Here is a 19462-nt window from a genome sequence, read left to right as displayed (position 1 = left end):
CATCACCAAGAAATCCATCCGATAATTATCATTAACATTATCAGCTCCAAGATTATTTTACAGCTCAAAAAAATTCTACTGTCCAAAAATAAATATGATCATATTCCTTCCCCGTCAAGAGCTCTCTTCTTCCCTACAGCAGGAACACACATAGAACCGTGTTTATATATCTAGAGAGTTTAATTAACTCATCTAGACAATAGGGTAACAATGCCATAGGCAATATTTAGATATACTTTGTCTTTTCTTTAGAAAACCAAACACATTTAAGGAGTCAGACTTTGGATATCCTGAAATGGAACTGGATAACTGCAATTAGAAACCAAGGTCTACAACAGGGCTTGGCACATAGTAGTTGTTAAATAGACATTTTTATTTAATAAGTCAATGAAATGGTTACAGCAAAAATCGAAACAAAGACAAGTATAATAAACAAAGTTTATTGATTAATCCACAAACATGACAATTTTTTTAAAAAAGTATAAACCAAATTATTGCCTTCAGTTAATAAAATGAGGCTTTCCCTGGGTAGCAGCCCCCCTACCCAACACAGTTCTTACAGCGCTGAAGACCATTCTCGTTGCAAGCCGTACACTTCAGGGCTTTGAAAGAGTCTGTAAAGCAGTTTCGAAACACTGACATCTTGCTCCCATGGCACACGGAGCACGGAAGAAAGCCAAAGCCTCCACAGGAGGGACACTCGTGTGGATGCTGCACTCTCTATATAGGGTGGCAGGGGGAAAAGAGAGGAAAGAAAATGTGCCAGCATGAACAACCCAGTCAATCTTCCTGTCTTTCTGCACTGTAGATGAACATAAAAATAATATTGGCACTGTATGGCTAGGGACTGGAATCACATACCATTAATACCAGGGGTGGTGCCAAAAAATGTATACAAATGGACACTTTGGTCAGCGTTGCTCAAGCAGTAGTTCACCGTAATCAGAAGTGTCTGGACAATGATGGTAACCATTCTTAGCGTCTCTTGTAATTGCAGACGTCAAGCATGACTTTTATTCATCTTCTGTTATGGGTATACATTGAGTATTACAATTTTAATCCAGTTTTTCATTCTTAAAATGTGTATACATTTTTTGGGCACCCTCTGTATATGTTAGACTCAGGAAAAACTAGCTGAAGTTCCTTTCATTTCCTCATAGATGGCTGTCAATAGCATGAGTTTAGTTTGTAAAGCCTGGTGCGTTTTATATGAAAGGGCATACACTTCGAGAAATCTTATGTGAAAACACATGCTTTCAAACCAAACAATTCAGGAAATGGTGATTTGCCTTAAAGGAAAATATTGTAACTTTCTAGTTTCTTTTAACAGTTTTATGTCTTTGTTTATAGAATAGTATCACTACCAGTGAGTCTGGGAAATCAGAAAACTAAAGGCTGAAATGTGAAGGAGCCACTATAAACTGGAGATCCATCATTACACTGCACCATTTAATAGTGCTTTGTTTAAAAAACAAAAAACAAACAAAAAAAACACTTTCAAATTCACCCAACTCTTCACACACACAGATTCCTTTTGTAAAGCAGATAAGTCAAGCAACTTTTTGCTCATTTTGTATTTAAAGAAAAGCATTAAAACCTTAAGACATTTACCTAAGTCCATAAGACTTCACACAGTAGCTATCAGCCTCTCTGCCTCAAGTAAAGATAAAGTATCCTAATAGTAGAATGAAAATAAGAGGCAGTGTGTTGAGGATAATATTTCAAAAATTACCCATACACATTTCTATTTGCTTTTTTGTTTACATAATCTTTGCTGGAGCCCACTAGTGGCATCCATCTGGGGGAGATTAGGAGCCATTATAAGATGCATACAAAAAGAAAAGTGAGTGAATACCAAGCTTCTAACTTGCAAAATAGGAATTTGCTGGTTGAAAGTGTGGCTTTGTAACAAGAATAATGGTTAAAATAAGGCTGGGAAATGTGGCTCCATACACACACACACACACACACACACACACACACACTCAGACAAACATGCTTTACATACTTACACTAGCATATAGCTTTTCTCTGGAGATTCACAACTGCACATACTAAGTCTCCAAAAAATCCCACTGAAAAGGAACCTGATTAACTGGTTTAACCCATCATTTCCCCTGCACCTGCCACTATAAACCCTTTCCCCAGGAAACAACCACAATTCTATAATTCTATCATAATTACTACCTCGTGGGGTGTACTTTGGGAAACAAACAGTAAGGACATGATTGCCTTAAATTTTATATATTCTCAGACCACTTTTCAGATATGCATTTTCTGTAGATAGCAAGATTTACTTGTAATTAGAGTTTGACTTAGCTATTATATGGAGATGGCAAAATCAATGTAATAGTTCATTTTCAGTGGCACAGAATTACTTTGATGGAAAGTAATGGTGGTTACCAGAGGATAGAGAGGGAGGGGAGATGGTAGAAGAGGTTAAGGGGGTTAAATATATGGTAATGGAAGTAGAACTGACTTTGGGTGGTGAACACATAATGCAATACATAGATGATGTATTATAGAATTGTACACTTGAAACCTACATAGTTTTGTTGACCATTGTCACCCCAATAAATTTTAATTTAAAAAAATTGTGCATTTTGTTCTTCTTTGGGTCACATATAAATAATAATAATAATAACAATGAAAGTAATGACTTCCAATCTGAATGACACAAACAAGGAACTTTATCAAGTTTGCAGAGGCTCAAAACTCTTCCAAAAAGTTTGTGTGTATGTAGCAACTCAGTTATAGGTGAGTTTTTATCATTTCTTTGTGCAAGAATTGACAGAAAAATGGTATACTGGACTTATAATTTTGCATAATATTAAAATGTCTTTAGGAAAAAAAAAAAACTTTGAGTAAACATAAATCCAGTGATAGAAACAGAATGTAGTTTGAAAGAGAATATAAGGAAATTAGTAAAAAATGGTATTCTCATCAAATTTTAAAAAGAATGTGATAAAATAGATAGACCCTTGACATTTATTAGAGCTATGCTATAATGTTATATTAAAAATATTGAATGACTTTTACAGCAGAACACCAACCAGTCAAAACAGATGGAGAAAAGACCTGCAGGACCACAAAGTCCAGGACTTCATCCATTAGTGCTGAACTGTGAATAGGTCTGGGTTCCAAGTGAAATAGGTTGTCAAATTTTGCAAATAAAAATATGGGATGCCCAGTTATATTTGAATTTCAGATAGGCCACAAATAATCGTTTGTATAAATAAGTATGTGCTAAATATTTCATAGGATATACTTAAACATAATTTATCTGAGGTTTAAATGCAAGTTGGCATCCTACATTTTATCTGGCAACCCTTATAGGGGAGTTGTTGACAGAGAAGAGCAGAGATGTTTGGGTATCTTGAGACAGCAGCTATTTACCAGCCAGCATAAATTATCTTAACAACCAGTACAAACAGCTATCTTTTAATATTTTCAATAACTAGTACAGCTGCATCAGTGCACACTAGCCAAATATTAACTCCTGCTATAATGCAAGACATTTGTGAATAACCAAATTCTTGAATAGCATATGGTTGTCCCAGAAAATATGTTTATGATGACAAACAACAAAATGGAATGAATAGTGAGTGTTAGGCAGTCCCAAGCCTCGTTCACTAGCTATGTCACTCACTCCAAAAACCAGCTTCATAACACACAGAACCCAAACTGGTAACTCAACAAAATTAAAAATTATTTTACATCATAGGCCTGCAACAGGACCGACAAAGATTACTCTCAAAAGGCCAAAATATGAAACGTTAAATTAACTAGTATCATGAGTCTGCTGTTTCTTAACAGTTTATCCACAAGTCAGAACAAATAAATTTCTAAAAATGAAACTAATATATAACTACTAAAAGCTAAACTGTCATTTTTAAAGGGAATCACAAATGGACCAAGACCATCCTAAAATAATGTCGTCAGAATCCATGCAGTGCTATTATGATATCTGTCTTTCACTCAAAAGTTTGTTGATAGGATTCAATGAGTTAATTCATGTAAAGTGAATAGAATATTGCCTGGCACATAGTAATCACTCAGTAACATTAGTCATTGTTAGCTATTATTTCATTAATAAATCCTTATTTGAATGGATTTTTATTAACTGCTACCTCAAGCTAAATTGCTTGTGGTCACATGACACAACCATTTTCTATCATTCTTATAGTTATTTTATTTAAACATCTCTTCTATACTTAGTCTTCTGGTTTAAGGTCTTGCCACTGTGAGAAAGGGAGAGTAAATGTGTTTCAATTCATGGGTGAATTCTGATGTCTTAGAGCACAGTGTTAGAAAGATCATGAGGCCACTTCCATTCTCAAGAAGAATGAGCTATTTCAGCCATAAATTTGGAAAAGCAAAAGGATGGCTTACATAGTCTGTAGAGTCTATATCCAATTCTCACACCAACCTAATGTAATAGAGACTATATCATTTTACAAATGAGGAAACAAAGCCTTTTAATCAGTAAAAAAATGTTCAGGCCACAGGAGAATTAGAAAACTGGAAAATGGAGAATTCTTCAAGAGCAAAATCCGTGGTCTTTTCTCTTCAACAGTAGTTTCAACCTTTATTTACATCCATTTTTTTCCCAAATAATATATTACGTAGGATTCCCAAATGTAAAACAGTTAAGGTGTAAATGCTATGACTAAAGCAGAAGTGGGGGGGGGTGGTAAGAGTGGGCCTTGAAGCCTCCCACTAAAGCTCCAACAGTGCTCCATTAGCCTCCAGGAACCCCATTCCCGTTGCATGAGCCAGTACAATCTACTCCATTTGTTCTTCTAATAAAAATAAACAATTCAGTCATTCCTAGCCATCTCCTTGGTACTTTTGTTACATTGGAACTCTGGTACCAACTTAAAGAATTCCTTATGAAGAAAAGAGCTGTCTTATATTCAATGCTACTGTGTCCTAAATACAGCACGTTCATGGATATAATAGTTTTGTCCTTATGGTAAAATGGAAAATGAACGAAGAAATGCCCCCAAACTTAGACAGTGGTCCAGCTTGGAGGAAGGAGGAATAACAAATTAACCACAGTCATTATTATTAGCAACAAAACAGACTTCTACTTTCATTGAAAGGTCAACTACAGAGCTTTGACCTTCAAGGAACTAAGTAATCTACGGGTCGCCCTTTAGTGTTCCAGTGTCCAGCAAAGTGAGAAACAATGCAGACTTGATTGAGAATAGCATACAGAATACGGAATCTACAGAATGCCACTCCTCTGAATAGAGGTTTGAGTAGAGGCATGCCCATTTGGAGTGGAATTCAAGAAAAAAAGGAGTGAAAAATCATCTTCCTTTTCATCTCTTTCTGTTCACATATTCTTGGTAAAGGGCTTTTAAAAATAGATACACTTAAAAATGTCTTATAGTTTTCAGCACATAGGTCTTTCACATTCTTGGTTAAGTTTATTCCTAGATATTTTATTCTTTTTGTTGCAATTGCAAAATAATTGTTTTTTTATTTATTTTTCTGAGATTTCATTATTAGTATACAGGAATGCAGTGGACTTTTGTACATTGATTTTGTAGCCGGCAACTGTACTGTATTTGTGTATTGTTAATAATAGCTTTTTGGTGGAGTCTTTAGAGTCTTCTATATATAGCATCAAGTCATCTGCAAATGAGTGACAATTTAACTTCTTCATTCCCAATTTGGATGCTTTTTATTTCTTTCTCTTGCCTGATTGCTCTGGCGAGGACTTCCAACACTATGTTGAAAAGCAGAGGTGATAGGGGACAGCCCTGTCATATTCCTGAACGTAGAGCAAAGGGCTTCAGTTTTTCACTATTAATTATGAGATTAGCTGAGGGTTTGTCACATATGGCCTTTATTATGTTAAGGTATTTTCCTTCTATACCTATTTTATTAAGTGTTTTAATCATAAATGGATGTTGTATCTTGTCAAATGCTTTTTCTGCATCAATTGACATAATCATATGATTTTTGTCCTTTATTTTGTTTACGTGATGTATCACATTGATGGATTTGCATGTGTTGAACCATCCTTGTGCCCCTGGGATGAACCCCACTTGGTAAAAGAAATTGAAGAAGACACAAAGAAACGGAAAGACATTCCGTGCTCATGGATTGGAAGAATCAACATAGTTAAAATGATCGTATTATCCAAAGCAATATACAGATTTAATGCAATGCCCATCAAAATCCCAATGGCATTTTTAAAGAAATCGAACCAAAAAGTCATCAGATTTGTATGAAACCACAAAAGACGCTGAATAGCCAAAGCCATCCTAAGAAAAAAGAACAGTGCTGGAGGTATCACACTCCCTGACTTTAGCTTGTACTACAGGGCAACAATAATCAAAACAGCATGGTTTTTGCAGAAAAACAGACAGACAGACCAATGGAATAGAATTGAGAACCTAGAAATAAACCCACATAAATATGGACAAATAATTTTTGACAAAGAAGCCAAAAACATGCAATGGAGAAAAGACAGCCTCTTCAATAAATGGTGCTGGGAGAATTGGAAAGCCACGTGCAAAAGAATAAAACTGAACTACTATTTGTCACCATGTACCAAAATTAATTCAAAATGGATCAAAGACCTAAGCATAAGACCTGACACAATAAACTGCATAGAAGAAAACATAGGTACTAAACTTATGGACCTTGGGTTTAAAGAGCATTTTATGAATTTGACTCCAAAGGAAAGGGAAGTAAAAGCTAAAATAAATGAATGGGACTATATCAAACTTAAAAGCTTCAGCACAACAAAAGAAACCATCAACAAAATAAAGAGGCAACCAACTGAATGGGAGAAGAATTTTGCAAACAGTGCCTCTGATAAGGGGCTAATACCCAAAATATACAAGGAACTCATACAACTCAACAACAAAAAAACAAACAATCCAATTGAAAAATGGTCAGAGGACCTGAAGAGACATTTCTCCAAAGAGGACATACAAATGGCAAATAGAAATATGAAAAAATGCTCAACATCACTAATCATCAGAGAAATGCAAATAAAAACCACAATGAGATATCACCTCACCCCAGTCAGAATGGCTCTCATCAACAAGACAAATAGTAACAAGTGTTGGAGAGGCTGTGGAGAAAAAGGAACCCTCATACACTGTTGGTGGGAATGCAGACTGGTGCAGCCATTATGGAAGGCAGTGTGGAGGTGCCTCAAAAAATTAAGAACAGAATTACCATATTACCCAGCAATCCCTTTCCTGGGTATCTACCCAAAAAATCTTAAAACATTTATCCATAAAGACAAGTATGCTCCAATGTTAATTTCAGCTTTATTTATGGTGGCCAAGACATGGAAATAACCAAAACGTCCTTCAATAGATAAATGGATAAAGAAGTTGTGGTATATATACTCAGTGGAATACTATTTGGCAATAAGAGAAGATGAAATAGTACCATTCTGACAACATGGATGGATCTTGAGATTATAATGCTAAGTGAAATAAGTCAGAAAAAGTAGAAAACCATATGATTTCACTGATATGTGGTATATAAAACTGAAAACAACAAAAGAACAAGACAAACTACTGAAAGAACAAAAACTCATAGACATAGACAATAGTTTAGGGGTTACCAAAGGGTAAGGGAGAAGGGGAACTCTAGAAGAGGGTAAACGGGGTCTAATATATGGTGATAGAAAGAGAACTGACTCTGGGTGGTGAACACACAATGTGAGATATAGATAAGGTAACACAGAATTGTACACCGGAAATCCATGTAACTTTACTAACAACTGACACCCCAATAAACTTTAATTATTTAACTAATTAATTAATTAATTAAAAAAATAGATACTCAATGGTTGATACTTATTCATCCATCCCACAAAAGTCTACTGGGTATCCACTTGCCAGGAACTGTGCAAGACATCGGGGATATGACAGTGGAGCAGTGAACCAGGTACTTCTCTGTTCTCTTAATGGTTGCTCTTAGCCCCACCCCCATATCATTGAATAGGCCCACTCCATACTGCAGTCATGTGAGTTGAAGTACACAGGAAGTCCCAAATGTCTAACAAAGGTTCAAAAGACAAGGATAAAAGGGTAAAGTTCATAAATGATAGATTGATTTCTTTTGTAGCAAAAACCCATATTTCGGAAATATAAAGAGTTTTTTCTGTTATCTAATATAGAAATAGGATGCTAAGATCAAGAGTCTTCAGTGTTTTCTTCAACACCAGGAAATGATGCACTTCTTATGCTTAACCTCAGATCCTCCAATCCTATTCCAGAAGAGCTTGAAAGTCTTTTAAGTATTCTACCACAGAGGAAATACTTATCTGAGTCTCTGTGACCATAAACCTCACCACCCACATTGTATCTGAAGCAGACTTAATCCATGTAATTGTGAAAGAGTACACAAAACATATAATCATCTTTGGATGGTTCGGCTTTGTCTATGTATATTGCTTTAAACTATATTCAAAAATTTAATTCACCAAATGCTTGTTAAGAGCCTAATAAACACCTCTGTTTGACCAAGCTGCCAATAAACAGACTCTTACTTGATAATTACAGTGTCTAGCATCCTCAATTTGCAGAGCTGGGAAAGAAGCCAATGAATAAAATGCAGACACAGAAGAAATTTGTAGCTTATATGAAATGTACAAGCCTGAATGTATGAGTCTGATTCTTGAACCAATGGGATATACTGCCATAAACCTACTTAAAAAGATGTTCAGATCTCAGAGGAAGGCAGACTGAGCACATGGACTGATTTCCTCTGTGAGCAGGTGGTGCTTTGAGGCTGTAGTCTCTGAATATGCCATGGCCATCCCCCCACTGAGAGGGGCCATCACCCTGAATGGTACTTCTCCCGGGAGGGAGAATACTTGGGTTAGTTTGCCTTAAACCCCAGCCCTCTTCACAGGCAGAGTTCAGTCCTTTCTCAGATGGCTTCAAATTCTCCAACAATTTTGTTATATGAGTAAAGCAGCCCAACAGAGTTATAGAACTTAACAACTCCTGTAGCATTAGAAGCCAATACCATGCCATTCTTTACCACATTAAGAATAGTCTTAAATACTCATATCTGTGCCTTATTTACATCATTGGTAGAATGAAGACAGGTTTAATGAGAGAAAAAAATCTTCTTTCTAAAATTCTTTGAGCTGACAGATAAAGGTTATGTTAATACAGCATAGTGGTGTTAATCAAGCTGCAGAATTAAAGTATTACAGACTCAAAGGAATAAGAGCCTAAGAATAGCTAAGTCAATCATCAATCTTTAAAAAGATTAATGAGGGAGATTCACCCTATAAGAATCTAAAGGTTGTTATCAAACCACAGAAATAAATACAGTATGATATTTGTACAATATGAAACAAATAAATCAGTGGAACTTACTAAAGAGCTTAGACAATGACCCAAGTAAATAAAGGGGTTTACTATAATATAAAATTGGTGCAACAAAACAATAAAGAAATAATAGATTATTTAGTAGGTAATGTTGGGAAGTTAGACCACCATATGTAAAAAATGGAATTGGATTTTATATGACCTAGGTGTGAAAAATTACAAAGTTAATAAAAGAAAGCATGGGACAATATATTTTCAACCTTAAGATGGAAGGGCATTCCATAAATAAAAGTTCAAAAGCATAAAACATAAGAAAAAATGATGGCTTGGATTTAGAGGATTTCTGTTGGATGAATGACACCATGAAAAAAGCTGAAAAAAGGGAAGGAAATATTGTAATAACTAAAACCAGCAGAAAATTAATATCTGGAATATAGAAGGACCTTCTAAAAATCAACAACAACAAAAAGGCAATCCCAAGGCATGTAATGAGCAAGGTATAAAAATACACAATGTATAGAAGAATTGGTAAAAATCTAACATGCATACAATGAAATGTCCAAATTCGGTGGCAATCAGAAAAATGTAAATTAAAACAATACTTACTACCCTGGCAAAAATTAGACAACTGTAAATCAGAGAAAAATGTAAGATAATTATCAGGAATGTGGGAACATATAAAACCTCTTTGTCTATAGGAGGGAGTGTTGAATGGTGCAACCATTCCGGAGAGCCATCTGGCACTACCTGGAAAACCTAGTATGTGCATAAGCTCTGATCCAGCAATTTCTACTCCCAGAGAAATCCACAGGGAACATATTCAAGGTTGTTCCCTGCAGCACTGTTTGTTTGACGGAAGGAGTTAGAGGACATCTGAGTGTCTATTCATCAGCGGTAAAGTGGGTAGATAAAAAATGGTGGACTTCATGGAGTTGCACTGTCTACAACAGGAGCCACTAGTTACATGTGGCTATTTGAATTTAAGTTTAATTCAAGGAAGATTAAATAAAATTTAAAATTTACATCCTCAGTCACACCAACCACACTCTAAGAGTTCAATAGCTACATGCAGCCAGTGGCTACTATTTGGGATAGTACAGATAGAAAATGGTTTCATCAGCAAAGAACATTCTATTGAACAGTGCTGTCATAAAGAATTATGCAGCCGTTAGAAGAAATAGATTCACTGTTCTCACAGCAATATAAATGGTACCTAAAAGCATAGTGCTTAGACAAATTAATTTGCAACAACATTAAATATATTCAATAACATCATTTACATAAATTATAAAAATGTGCAGAAAATAATACTACACATTAACCAAGTTAAATCACTTAAATAAAAAGATACACATTAACCCAAATTAATGGAGTTGGAGTAGAGTATAGGTACATAAGAAAAGAAGTAACTCTATCCATACAGATTTTTGAGCTGAAAGAAGTTTCAGAATATCAAGTACACACCCGCATTATGTTTGTCCTTCTGGACAAGGTCACAAATGAATAAAACATGATGCCTAAAACCAAGGAGCATATAGTTCATTTGAGACATGGCAAAGGAGAGTAACACAAAAATCAAAAGACTTCGATAAGCAAGCACCCAACAAAAAGAAAGGTAACCAGAATTCAAAGCTGGGAGAGATCAGGAATGATTTGGGAAAGTGATACCGCACATGGGCCTAAAAGATGGTGGAGGGAAATGAAGAACTGGAACAACAGCATTCCAGCAGACAGAAAAGCTTGCACAAGGCATAGTAGAGAATGGGAAACAAGGTCATCAAAGGAGACTAGATCCTGACGATCTGGTAGGGGCATATAGATACCAGGTAACCAGATTGCCTGGTGCGTTTGGGAAAGCCCTGATCATGTTTGCTGTCCCAGAATAATTATTAATGCACCCCTTTCACTCACAAAGTGTCCTAGTTTGGATGATAAAATATATGATCTTCCTCCATACAGAGAGAGAAATAGGCTGACAAAATAGTTTAACGGAGAGGCATTAAGGGCTTTCAAGTTACATATTGATTATGTACATTCTATATTCAAATAAGTATTTCTCTGATGCAGTACTAATCAGTATAGGAACAAAATTAAAATGTGCACTATTGGACAAATAACTTCTTGTGAGAGCTTTAGAAATGCTGGATGAGCTGGTCCGTGAGAAAACTACAATAATTTAAATAAAAAACTTTAAATGTGTTTTAAGAGAAGTGAGTTGAAACACCTCATCAACGTCATCTCTATCACAGAGAATTAGGCTCTAATAAAAGCTGACTGAAATTTTCACCTAATGCTATGAAGTAGTTGACGCTCACACTCTAGCTAGTCACTCTAGCCAGAACAAACTTAATGGCAGGTGACATCAAATTAAAACTACCACATGTATCCTGTTACATATTTGTAAGAACATGGGGAAATGCAATTAGGAAAACTCAATTACAATCAGAACGCGTTTAACATTTTGATTACTAAAAATAAGTTGCTAAAAGCACAATTACCTCAATTTTGGTTAAGAGGTCTTGCAGTTCTCCTGATTCATTCATTGACAAAATTTTCTCAGCACCCTATTAACAAGAGAGGGCAGGGGGAAAGAAAATCCATTTTGTTAGTATTGGAGAAAACAAAGTTCTAGTCAGGAAAGTTTAACCCCAAAAACACTTAACACGATTCTTCTCTTCAGATCTAAGCAAACTTAACAACTAGGAGGCCAAAGAAGAGAAGAAATTCTCTTCCCCCTTTCACATATTCTCCCCCCTAGTAAGGCCTAGTGTGGGCCAGAGGAGGACTGCCAACAGGAAAGCGCACAACTGTCAGGTGAAGTCCAGATATGACAGGTTCCAGCACACCCTCCAGAGTTGTTTGGGGAGCCTGAAGCTGGTTCTACCATCTGGAAAATGAAGCCTTTGACCAATTCCCAGGCTGCGCTCTCTCCTCCCTATTCCAAGCAATTTGGACATGGCCTTCCATAGAATGATGCATGCAAAGCTAACAGCAGCTACTAGCAATAATAATATTAATAACCACAAATACTAATTAAGCACATGTCCTCTGAGCTAGGAACCCAACGTCACTTAATTTGATGTGGTAGACTCTGTTAATAGTAGAGATTAAATCATTTCAAGGTCACCAAGAAAGGAAGCAGAGTGGGAATTTGAACATAGGCAGGGGACTTACTCCAGAACCAATGTTTTTAACTTCTAAAACTTTATCATGAAAACAAGAACGGGGGCAATGTACGCACTTTCCAACAAACTTACATTTCTTCTAACTACCATATTTTTCTTTCCTTTCTCGCCTCTTCTTACATTCTCTCACTCTACTTCCCAACGTATAGTCACAGGCGAGGGAAGAAGGAAAAAGGGCAAGCTAGGAAATTACAACGGGTTGGGGTGGGGGTGATCGGCTTACTGAGGGAAGAGAAGGATTTCTGAAGCTGGTGGCATTTGATCTGGACCTTGAAGATTGGATGGTTTCTAAAATAGGTTAGCCAATTACTGTTATGATGTATTGGAGCCTTTAGCTCTGGGTTTCATTTTACTTTGGTTTATCTTATATAATTCATGTCATTTTAATCACCATCAGAAATGTCAACTTGATATATTAAAAAGCACTAGGAATGAATACACAGGGCTATAGAGAATATATATAGCTCCATGAGGCAGGTTATATTCTTTTATTTGTGGGTACTTTTGCCAGGAATACAAACGTGAAACACCTAAACTGAGAACAAAGGTAACAAAAGCACCAAAATAAAACATTAAAGTCTAAAACGTAGTAATATCTGGTAATATTTTACTTTTGCTACATTCTATTTCTTTTAATGGGAAAAGCCCCTGGGGAATTTGGTCCATGAACTCAAGCACTAAGGAGAAAATATGAGTCATTTTTCTTCAACAAAAGAAAATGCATTGCAAAGACTCCAAACAAAACGAATGTACCAGAGAAGCTACTACGCATCTCCTTCCCAGCTCTTATCTCAACAGTCAGTATGCTTTAGTCAATTGTTTAGAATACAATGCAAAGGCCCGCAAATGACTATCTCATTATCCATAAATACATGAAGTTTACTGGGCCTCAGTCAAATAATCCCAGCATCATCACCACTATGGAAGTAGATTCCACGTTTCAGGAGAAATGCAGGCTTTACCCACTTCAAGCAATTTACCTAAAGGCGTGATGGTCATTGCTCTTCAAGACACTGGGTGTCTAGTGCCCAGGTGGTGTACCAAGTGCTCAAGGTGGAAGAACAGAGACCTGGGGCTACTCTCCCGGGTCCCTCTCTCAAATACTGCTACTCAACGTGGCCACCACCCACAACTCTACCTGGCCAGCCCTCAGGTCCTTTCCTTAGGAGGGCTCCTCTGACCCTATGCCACATACTGAATAGAAATTGTAACCCAAACCCCCCAATTCCTCACAGGTTTCCACTTCCGTGTGCTCCACTTGACCCTGTCCTTGCCAAACTTCAGTGCAAGATACTGCGTGTAGGACAAAGAAATCAGAGGGCGCCCTCCCTGCTCCTGAGCAGCCCCAACAGGATGGGGACCTCAGCCTAGTCGGCAAGTTTCTGTGAACAATTAGATTCCTCTCCTCCTGAGGCCAGGGACATTTATCAGGGTAGCTCTCAATCTGCCCTGCTCTGCCCTGCATTTACATATTCCAAAAGCCGCATATTCTACATTTTCCATTGCTTTTTTTATTATTACTTGGCCTTTAAAGAAACCCTTGGGTCCACAAAAGAGAGTGTATTTCCTTAAGTACTGATAGCCTTAGGAAATAATATTTTCCTGAATGGTATTTAGCGAAGAATGTCAGATATGAGTTTGTTAGTTTTTAAATATAACTCTACATTCAATTAATCATTCTATTATCTGGCACAGTTTACTAAGATTTCCAGGATACCTATGAAAAATTTCTAGTATATTTCTCAATTGATTCATAATCATTTTTTTCTAAAATATTAATTCAATCCTGAAAATAATGATAATAGTGATATGTTAAGTGTTTTACAGACATGGCTCTTTTAATAATTGGTACAAAGTAAGCATTATTATTGTAATTTTTAAAATGAAGAAACTAAAGCTTGAAGAGAATAAGGAACCTGCCCAGAGCCTTTCAGTTAATCAGTATAAAGCCTGCCAGATCTAGAATTCAGTTTGCACTGACTCAAAAACCTATACTCTTTCTGCTGTGCCATGCACACTGCCTGCTCTGATATAACATAATTGTATCTGTGAAAAAGTGGTACAGGTAACTCCCACTGTGAGGCACATGAGAGTGTGTGGTTAGGACTCACTGTCGAGTAGGTGCCCAAGAAGATCAAATGCCTAAAAGCTTTCATCACAATGATTCCAAACAGAATAGATGTGCCAGGGAAGCTACAAAACATCCCAGTTCTTTTTTTAAAATCTCAGCACTACGCCTCATTCAGTTATTTCTAATATGCTGTATATGCCAGGAAAGGACCTATTTCATTACCCTTCCATACGTGAAATTAGCTCTCTTCTCAGTCAATACTTCCCACCTTAAAATTCTGAGCAGTGGGCTGTGACATGTGAACAGTCACTCTTTTTTTACATGTAACCAGCATCTCAGACAAAGATCAGACAGTCTACATAATCTTTTCTCATACATGGATCACCAAAGGAGAGATTCAGACCTTGTTCTTTTTCAAGAACAAGAAACAGGTGAGAAAAGAAATCACTCCCCTGCTTACTAGGATTCCAGAACACTTGCCTACCATTTCTGATCTGTGTAGGTGCAAAGTGTGCCACTATATACCTTTATGCATATGTCTACTCACTCATTTCCACAGTCAACACTCTTTTGAGCCCCCATTAGGCACTGTGCTAAGTGTAAGAGATATAACAATAAGAAAGAAAAAGTCTCCCTATTCCTGAGGGAATCTTTTGGAGGAGATAGATGTGAAGCAAAAGATAACATAAATAAATGTAAACTTATAACTACAGAAAGGGCATTGGTACAAAATGCTATGAAAGCATATAATAAGGTGAATTTAACCTATGTAACTGAATCATGAAGTTTAGGGAAAGCTATCTCCATTAAGTAATGATTAAATAATCTTTAGAAAGAATAACAGTTAACTGAGCAAATACATAGAATGAGAGAAGGAATTAATTAGGGCAATAAGATTACCAAACATTATGTGTACATGACCCTTTATGGTCACTTTCCATTCATTTAAAATAAGAAAATGAATCTTCCTATCATATTCTGCATAGTATTTTGGATCAGTGCACTGAAGGGTAAGATACCAGCCTATATTTTAAGCAACCTATTTTAAAAATAAGCTGAAAAAAACCATACATTGGTATAAAGCAACTTATATTTAGCACACACTTCTAGATGTCTGGGAAGAGTTGCTAGGTCAAGGATTTCCAAACACCACTATCAAAAAATGAATAAATAAACAAATAAACAAATAAAATAAATACCAACATTTAAATATTTTTTCCTCAAAAATTGTTTAAAATCACACATGAAGATTTTAGCTATCTCCATGCTGAAATATTTCCATGTTGACATCCAGACTCTGGTTTCCACATGGAACACCAGTGTTTGAAAACTATTGACCTGACGTTTCTGAGAGGTCCAGAAGAACTAGAAAAATGTTCTCTCTAACCAAAAGCAAACGCAAAATGTAATTGTGTATATACATAATACATACATACATATATATATATATATACATATATATATTATTTTAGTTGCATTTATTCACACACTACTTTATCTTACTAAGAAAGCAATTTATAATAAAAGATCCACACAATGATAAAATACAATAAAATTTGAATAGGAATTCAGGACATAATAAATGCCCTAAATAAATCCCAAAATGATAGCTATGATTGAGCCTTAAATTTAATTCTCCTCAGCTCCTCAGTGGAAACACAGTTTTTCTTAGCACAGTGCAGTTCAATGTAATGCAATGCCGTACATAAGAGTTTAGATGAACTGGCAGATATAATAAATAATAATCTTGCTTTTTAATTAATTAACCATAAAAATATAGTCTCTACATAAATGCCATCACAGAACTGCCTCTTGAATTAAACAGCACAAGCTTTCATCCCTCCTGCTGGCTTAAAGAAGACTCCTTTTCCCTCTCACATAACTGCCTTTCTACCGTTTATTTCTCTCTGGAACATCTTCCAGTGACTGGGATGAAACCCACACTCCTTAGCATGATCTACAAAGGCCTTCACTATCTGGCTGCTTCAACGTTTCCAGCTTTTTCCTTTAACACTATATGCTCCCAAATTTCACCCCTTCTCTTGGTCCTTCCATGAGATAATATGCCTGTACACATGCTCCATCCTTAGCTCACAGTTTCTTCTATCTTTCCCACCATCCTCTCCTGGAAAACCCTGAGACATGCTTCCAAACCCAGCTGAAATGTTAGCTTCTCAATGAAACTTCTTTGATTTTCCCAGACAAAAATTCCCGCCTCACAGACCACATTTTACCCCACTGCACAGCAAGCCCGGGGGCAATTACAGAGGCTACAACTTCAAGGACCCAGCACTGTGTGTGGTGCATCATAGGTACTCAGTAAGTAATTGCTGTGTTTATACCTTCAGCCTTTTTGTAGTAAATGCAGCATGAAATTCCAAATGGCTATTGCTTATAATGACTGCTGATTTAAAAAGGAAAACCAAGCAAGGTCATGAATCAAATGTACTTTGGTGGAGGTAAATCTGCAAAGGACCAAGCTGATGATTTGATAGAATGCCAGATTCTTAGAGGAGTGAAAGGGATGAACACTGTGTAAATGATCTCCCTTAACCATCACTTCTCTCACCTGGGCACTTGATGGGAAATGAAGAGCTAGCCCCCGAAGGTTGTACTTTCTACTGCAGACCAGGAGGCTAGGATTGCCCAGTGCTGGCTGCTACAGAAGCCTTCTGCTGTGTAATCAGGAGAGCAGATGGCAGGGTTGGCGTTCAAGGAGCTCAACCAGCACTTAGCAAGATGCCTGCCAAAGGATGTGCTCCATAAATGTTTGTTGCTGTGGCTGCCTTGCCCACTAGAATGGGAGGTTACACCCACCCTGGAGACCAGCCACCTGAGTCCTGCTGACAAAGTCAAAATTTACTTCAGCAGTCAGTTCTGAATCTTCTCCAAGGCATGAACAAACTCCATCTCCACGGAGGCGCTAAAGTTTTCCGCAAAACACTTAGGCATGGAAAATGATCAAAGCAGGTGTAGCAATATCCAACCAGTGTCTTAAAAAGCATGGTGAAGGCTCCATGGACAATCTCATAGCTTAGCTTTCATGTCTCCCTGGCAGAAAGAATTAAGGGCAAAATTAACTAAATTAGGTGACTTATTTTGTGCAATTATGTAACACAGGCCTTTGGCTGTTAGAAAATGCCATTCAAAAAACGTGATTTTAGTTGTATGTAATTAATACTGAACCACTTTTTTCGATGTAGCTGTAAAGAACAATCTCCTGTGGAGGCCAGCCTTGATACTGTTTATAATGAAATTAAAAAGCCATATCATCAAAATAGGTGATCATGGGGATATATTATTCTCTTCTTTATCGCAGAAGGCCATCTCTCTTGTTTCTTTAAAATTAATATCAAATTATATAAAAGTGATATCCATGTTAAAAAAAAAAAGAATAAGATTGTGGGTTGAGCTAGAAGCCAGAAGACTGTTCTATTTAATAGATTTAAGATGGCTGTCTACTGTGCCATCAAATTCTCTGCATAAACTAATTTTTAGAATGCAGTGGTTAAGCTCAGCAAAAACTTTGTGAATAAGACTCTGGATTAAATTCTAATGCCTCTACTTACAAATTAATTTAACTTGAACATCTAACATAAATTATTTAAGGCTCAGCTTCCTCATTTATAAATTGGGTATAATAATGTTTACAGTGCTATAAGGGTTACATGAAATGATATATGAGTCTAGAACACTTCATGACACATAGTAGGAATTCAATAAATAGTAATTGTATTATTATTATTATTGAACTCCCTGACAGCATTTATAACCTAGAATCAATATTGAGCATTGGTCCACAAACATTTTCTCTCTAGAGTCAATAATTAATAAAAGATAAATGGAGGTCTACAAAAGTTTTACATTGTTGTTGGATGACATTACCATAAAGTGGAAAAGAATGTAATAAAAAAAAAAGGGAGGTCTCATGCAAAATACTTGGAAAAAGACTCAATTTTGTGATTTATTAAAAAAGAAAAGTTGGTACAAAATTTGAGGATTTTCTAGACCATAAAACTTCTCAGCTACATTGAAGAATGGCTGAAATATTCTTTATTATGGGAGACTTAATGAGCTTCCAGCTAGGACCCTCTGAAGAGTGAAAAACTGAGGATAGTTAGTGACCAATATTGCTGAAAAAAATTGAGTTGATTTTTTTTCTGGGACAATATGAATATTTAATCACTCAGCAGGAGAAATATTTGAGTAAGAATCAAATAGTGAGAGTAATTGAGAAATATAATTAGTTGATCAAAATGTCAATTAAAATGTCATTACTAAGAGGCAGCTCCAACTTGAGTGGGCCTTAATCCCAGATGGGCTCCAATGATGTTTAGACATGGATAGGTTACTAAGGATCCATCACTGAAGCTTATGCATTCAATAAAAATTACTTTATCTTTCATATTACTACCTTAGTAAAATTGCCAAAAGATTAAAGATGCCTCCCCCAGTTTCCACCGGGAAAGATTTCTCTGCAATGTGCTGAAGTTCGTGATCATGAAATGAAACAGACATCCCATTTTTATAAAGTACTACAATGCTAAAGAGTCATGAGTTGTCTAACAATGTTTGTTTGTTTTTGTTTTTTAAACTAATGAGAATAACCCAATGCATCTTATAGGATCCCAGCAGGGAACAGATGACATTTATTATTATTAAGGCATTTATTATTATTGGTTTACTATTATTTATTAGATGGGCCGATGAAGGGCCCATCTACAGAAGTGTGGACCATATTAACTAAACCAACAGGGTCGGTGAAGCACCCAGGGGCTGGCAACAACAGGAAGCTATTACTACCCCTAGGTCTCAAGTTCATTGAGAAGGTATTGTTGCCACAGAATTTAAGAAAAAATATAGCCATGAGATTGGGCTGAGAG

The 19462-nt window shown here is 36.4% G+C and overlaps 1 protein-coding gene across 1 annotated transcript in view; it reads right to left on the bottom strand.

Annotated features, from left to right (window-relative positions):
• Positions 1–472: 472 nt before the first annotated feature.
• Positions 473–19462, bottom strand: part of GRXCR1 (glutaredoxin and cysteine rich domain containing 1) — a 115053-nt gene continuing 96063 nt past the window's right edge. The window contains exons 3-4 of the mRNA XM_019741005.2: positions 11822–11887; positions 473–720 (exon numbers count right to left, since the gene is read on the bottom strand). Of these exons, the coding sequence (XP_019596564.1) occupies positions 541–720; positions 11822–11887 (246 nt within the window). The 3' untranslated portion in view covers positions 473–540. The remainder of the gene's footprint in view (positions 721–11821; positions 11888–19462) is intronic.

This window comes from Rhinolophus sinicus, linkage group LG02 (genome assembly GCF_036562045.2).
Source record: "Rhinolophus sinicus isolate RSC01 linkage group LG02, ASM3656204v1, whole genome shotgun sequence".
Classification (NCBI taxonomy): Eukaryota; Metazoa; Chordata; class Mammalia; order Chiroptera; family Rhinolophidae; genus Rhinolophus; species Rhinolophus sinicus.
This window is presented reverse-complemented; position numbering and strand designations above follow the sequence as displayed.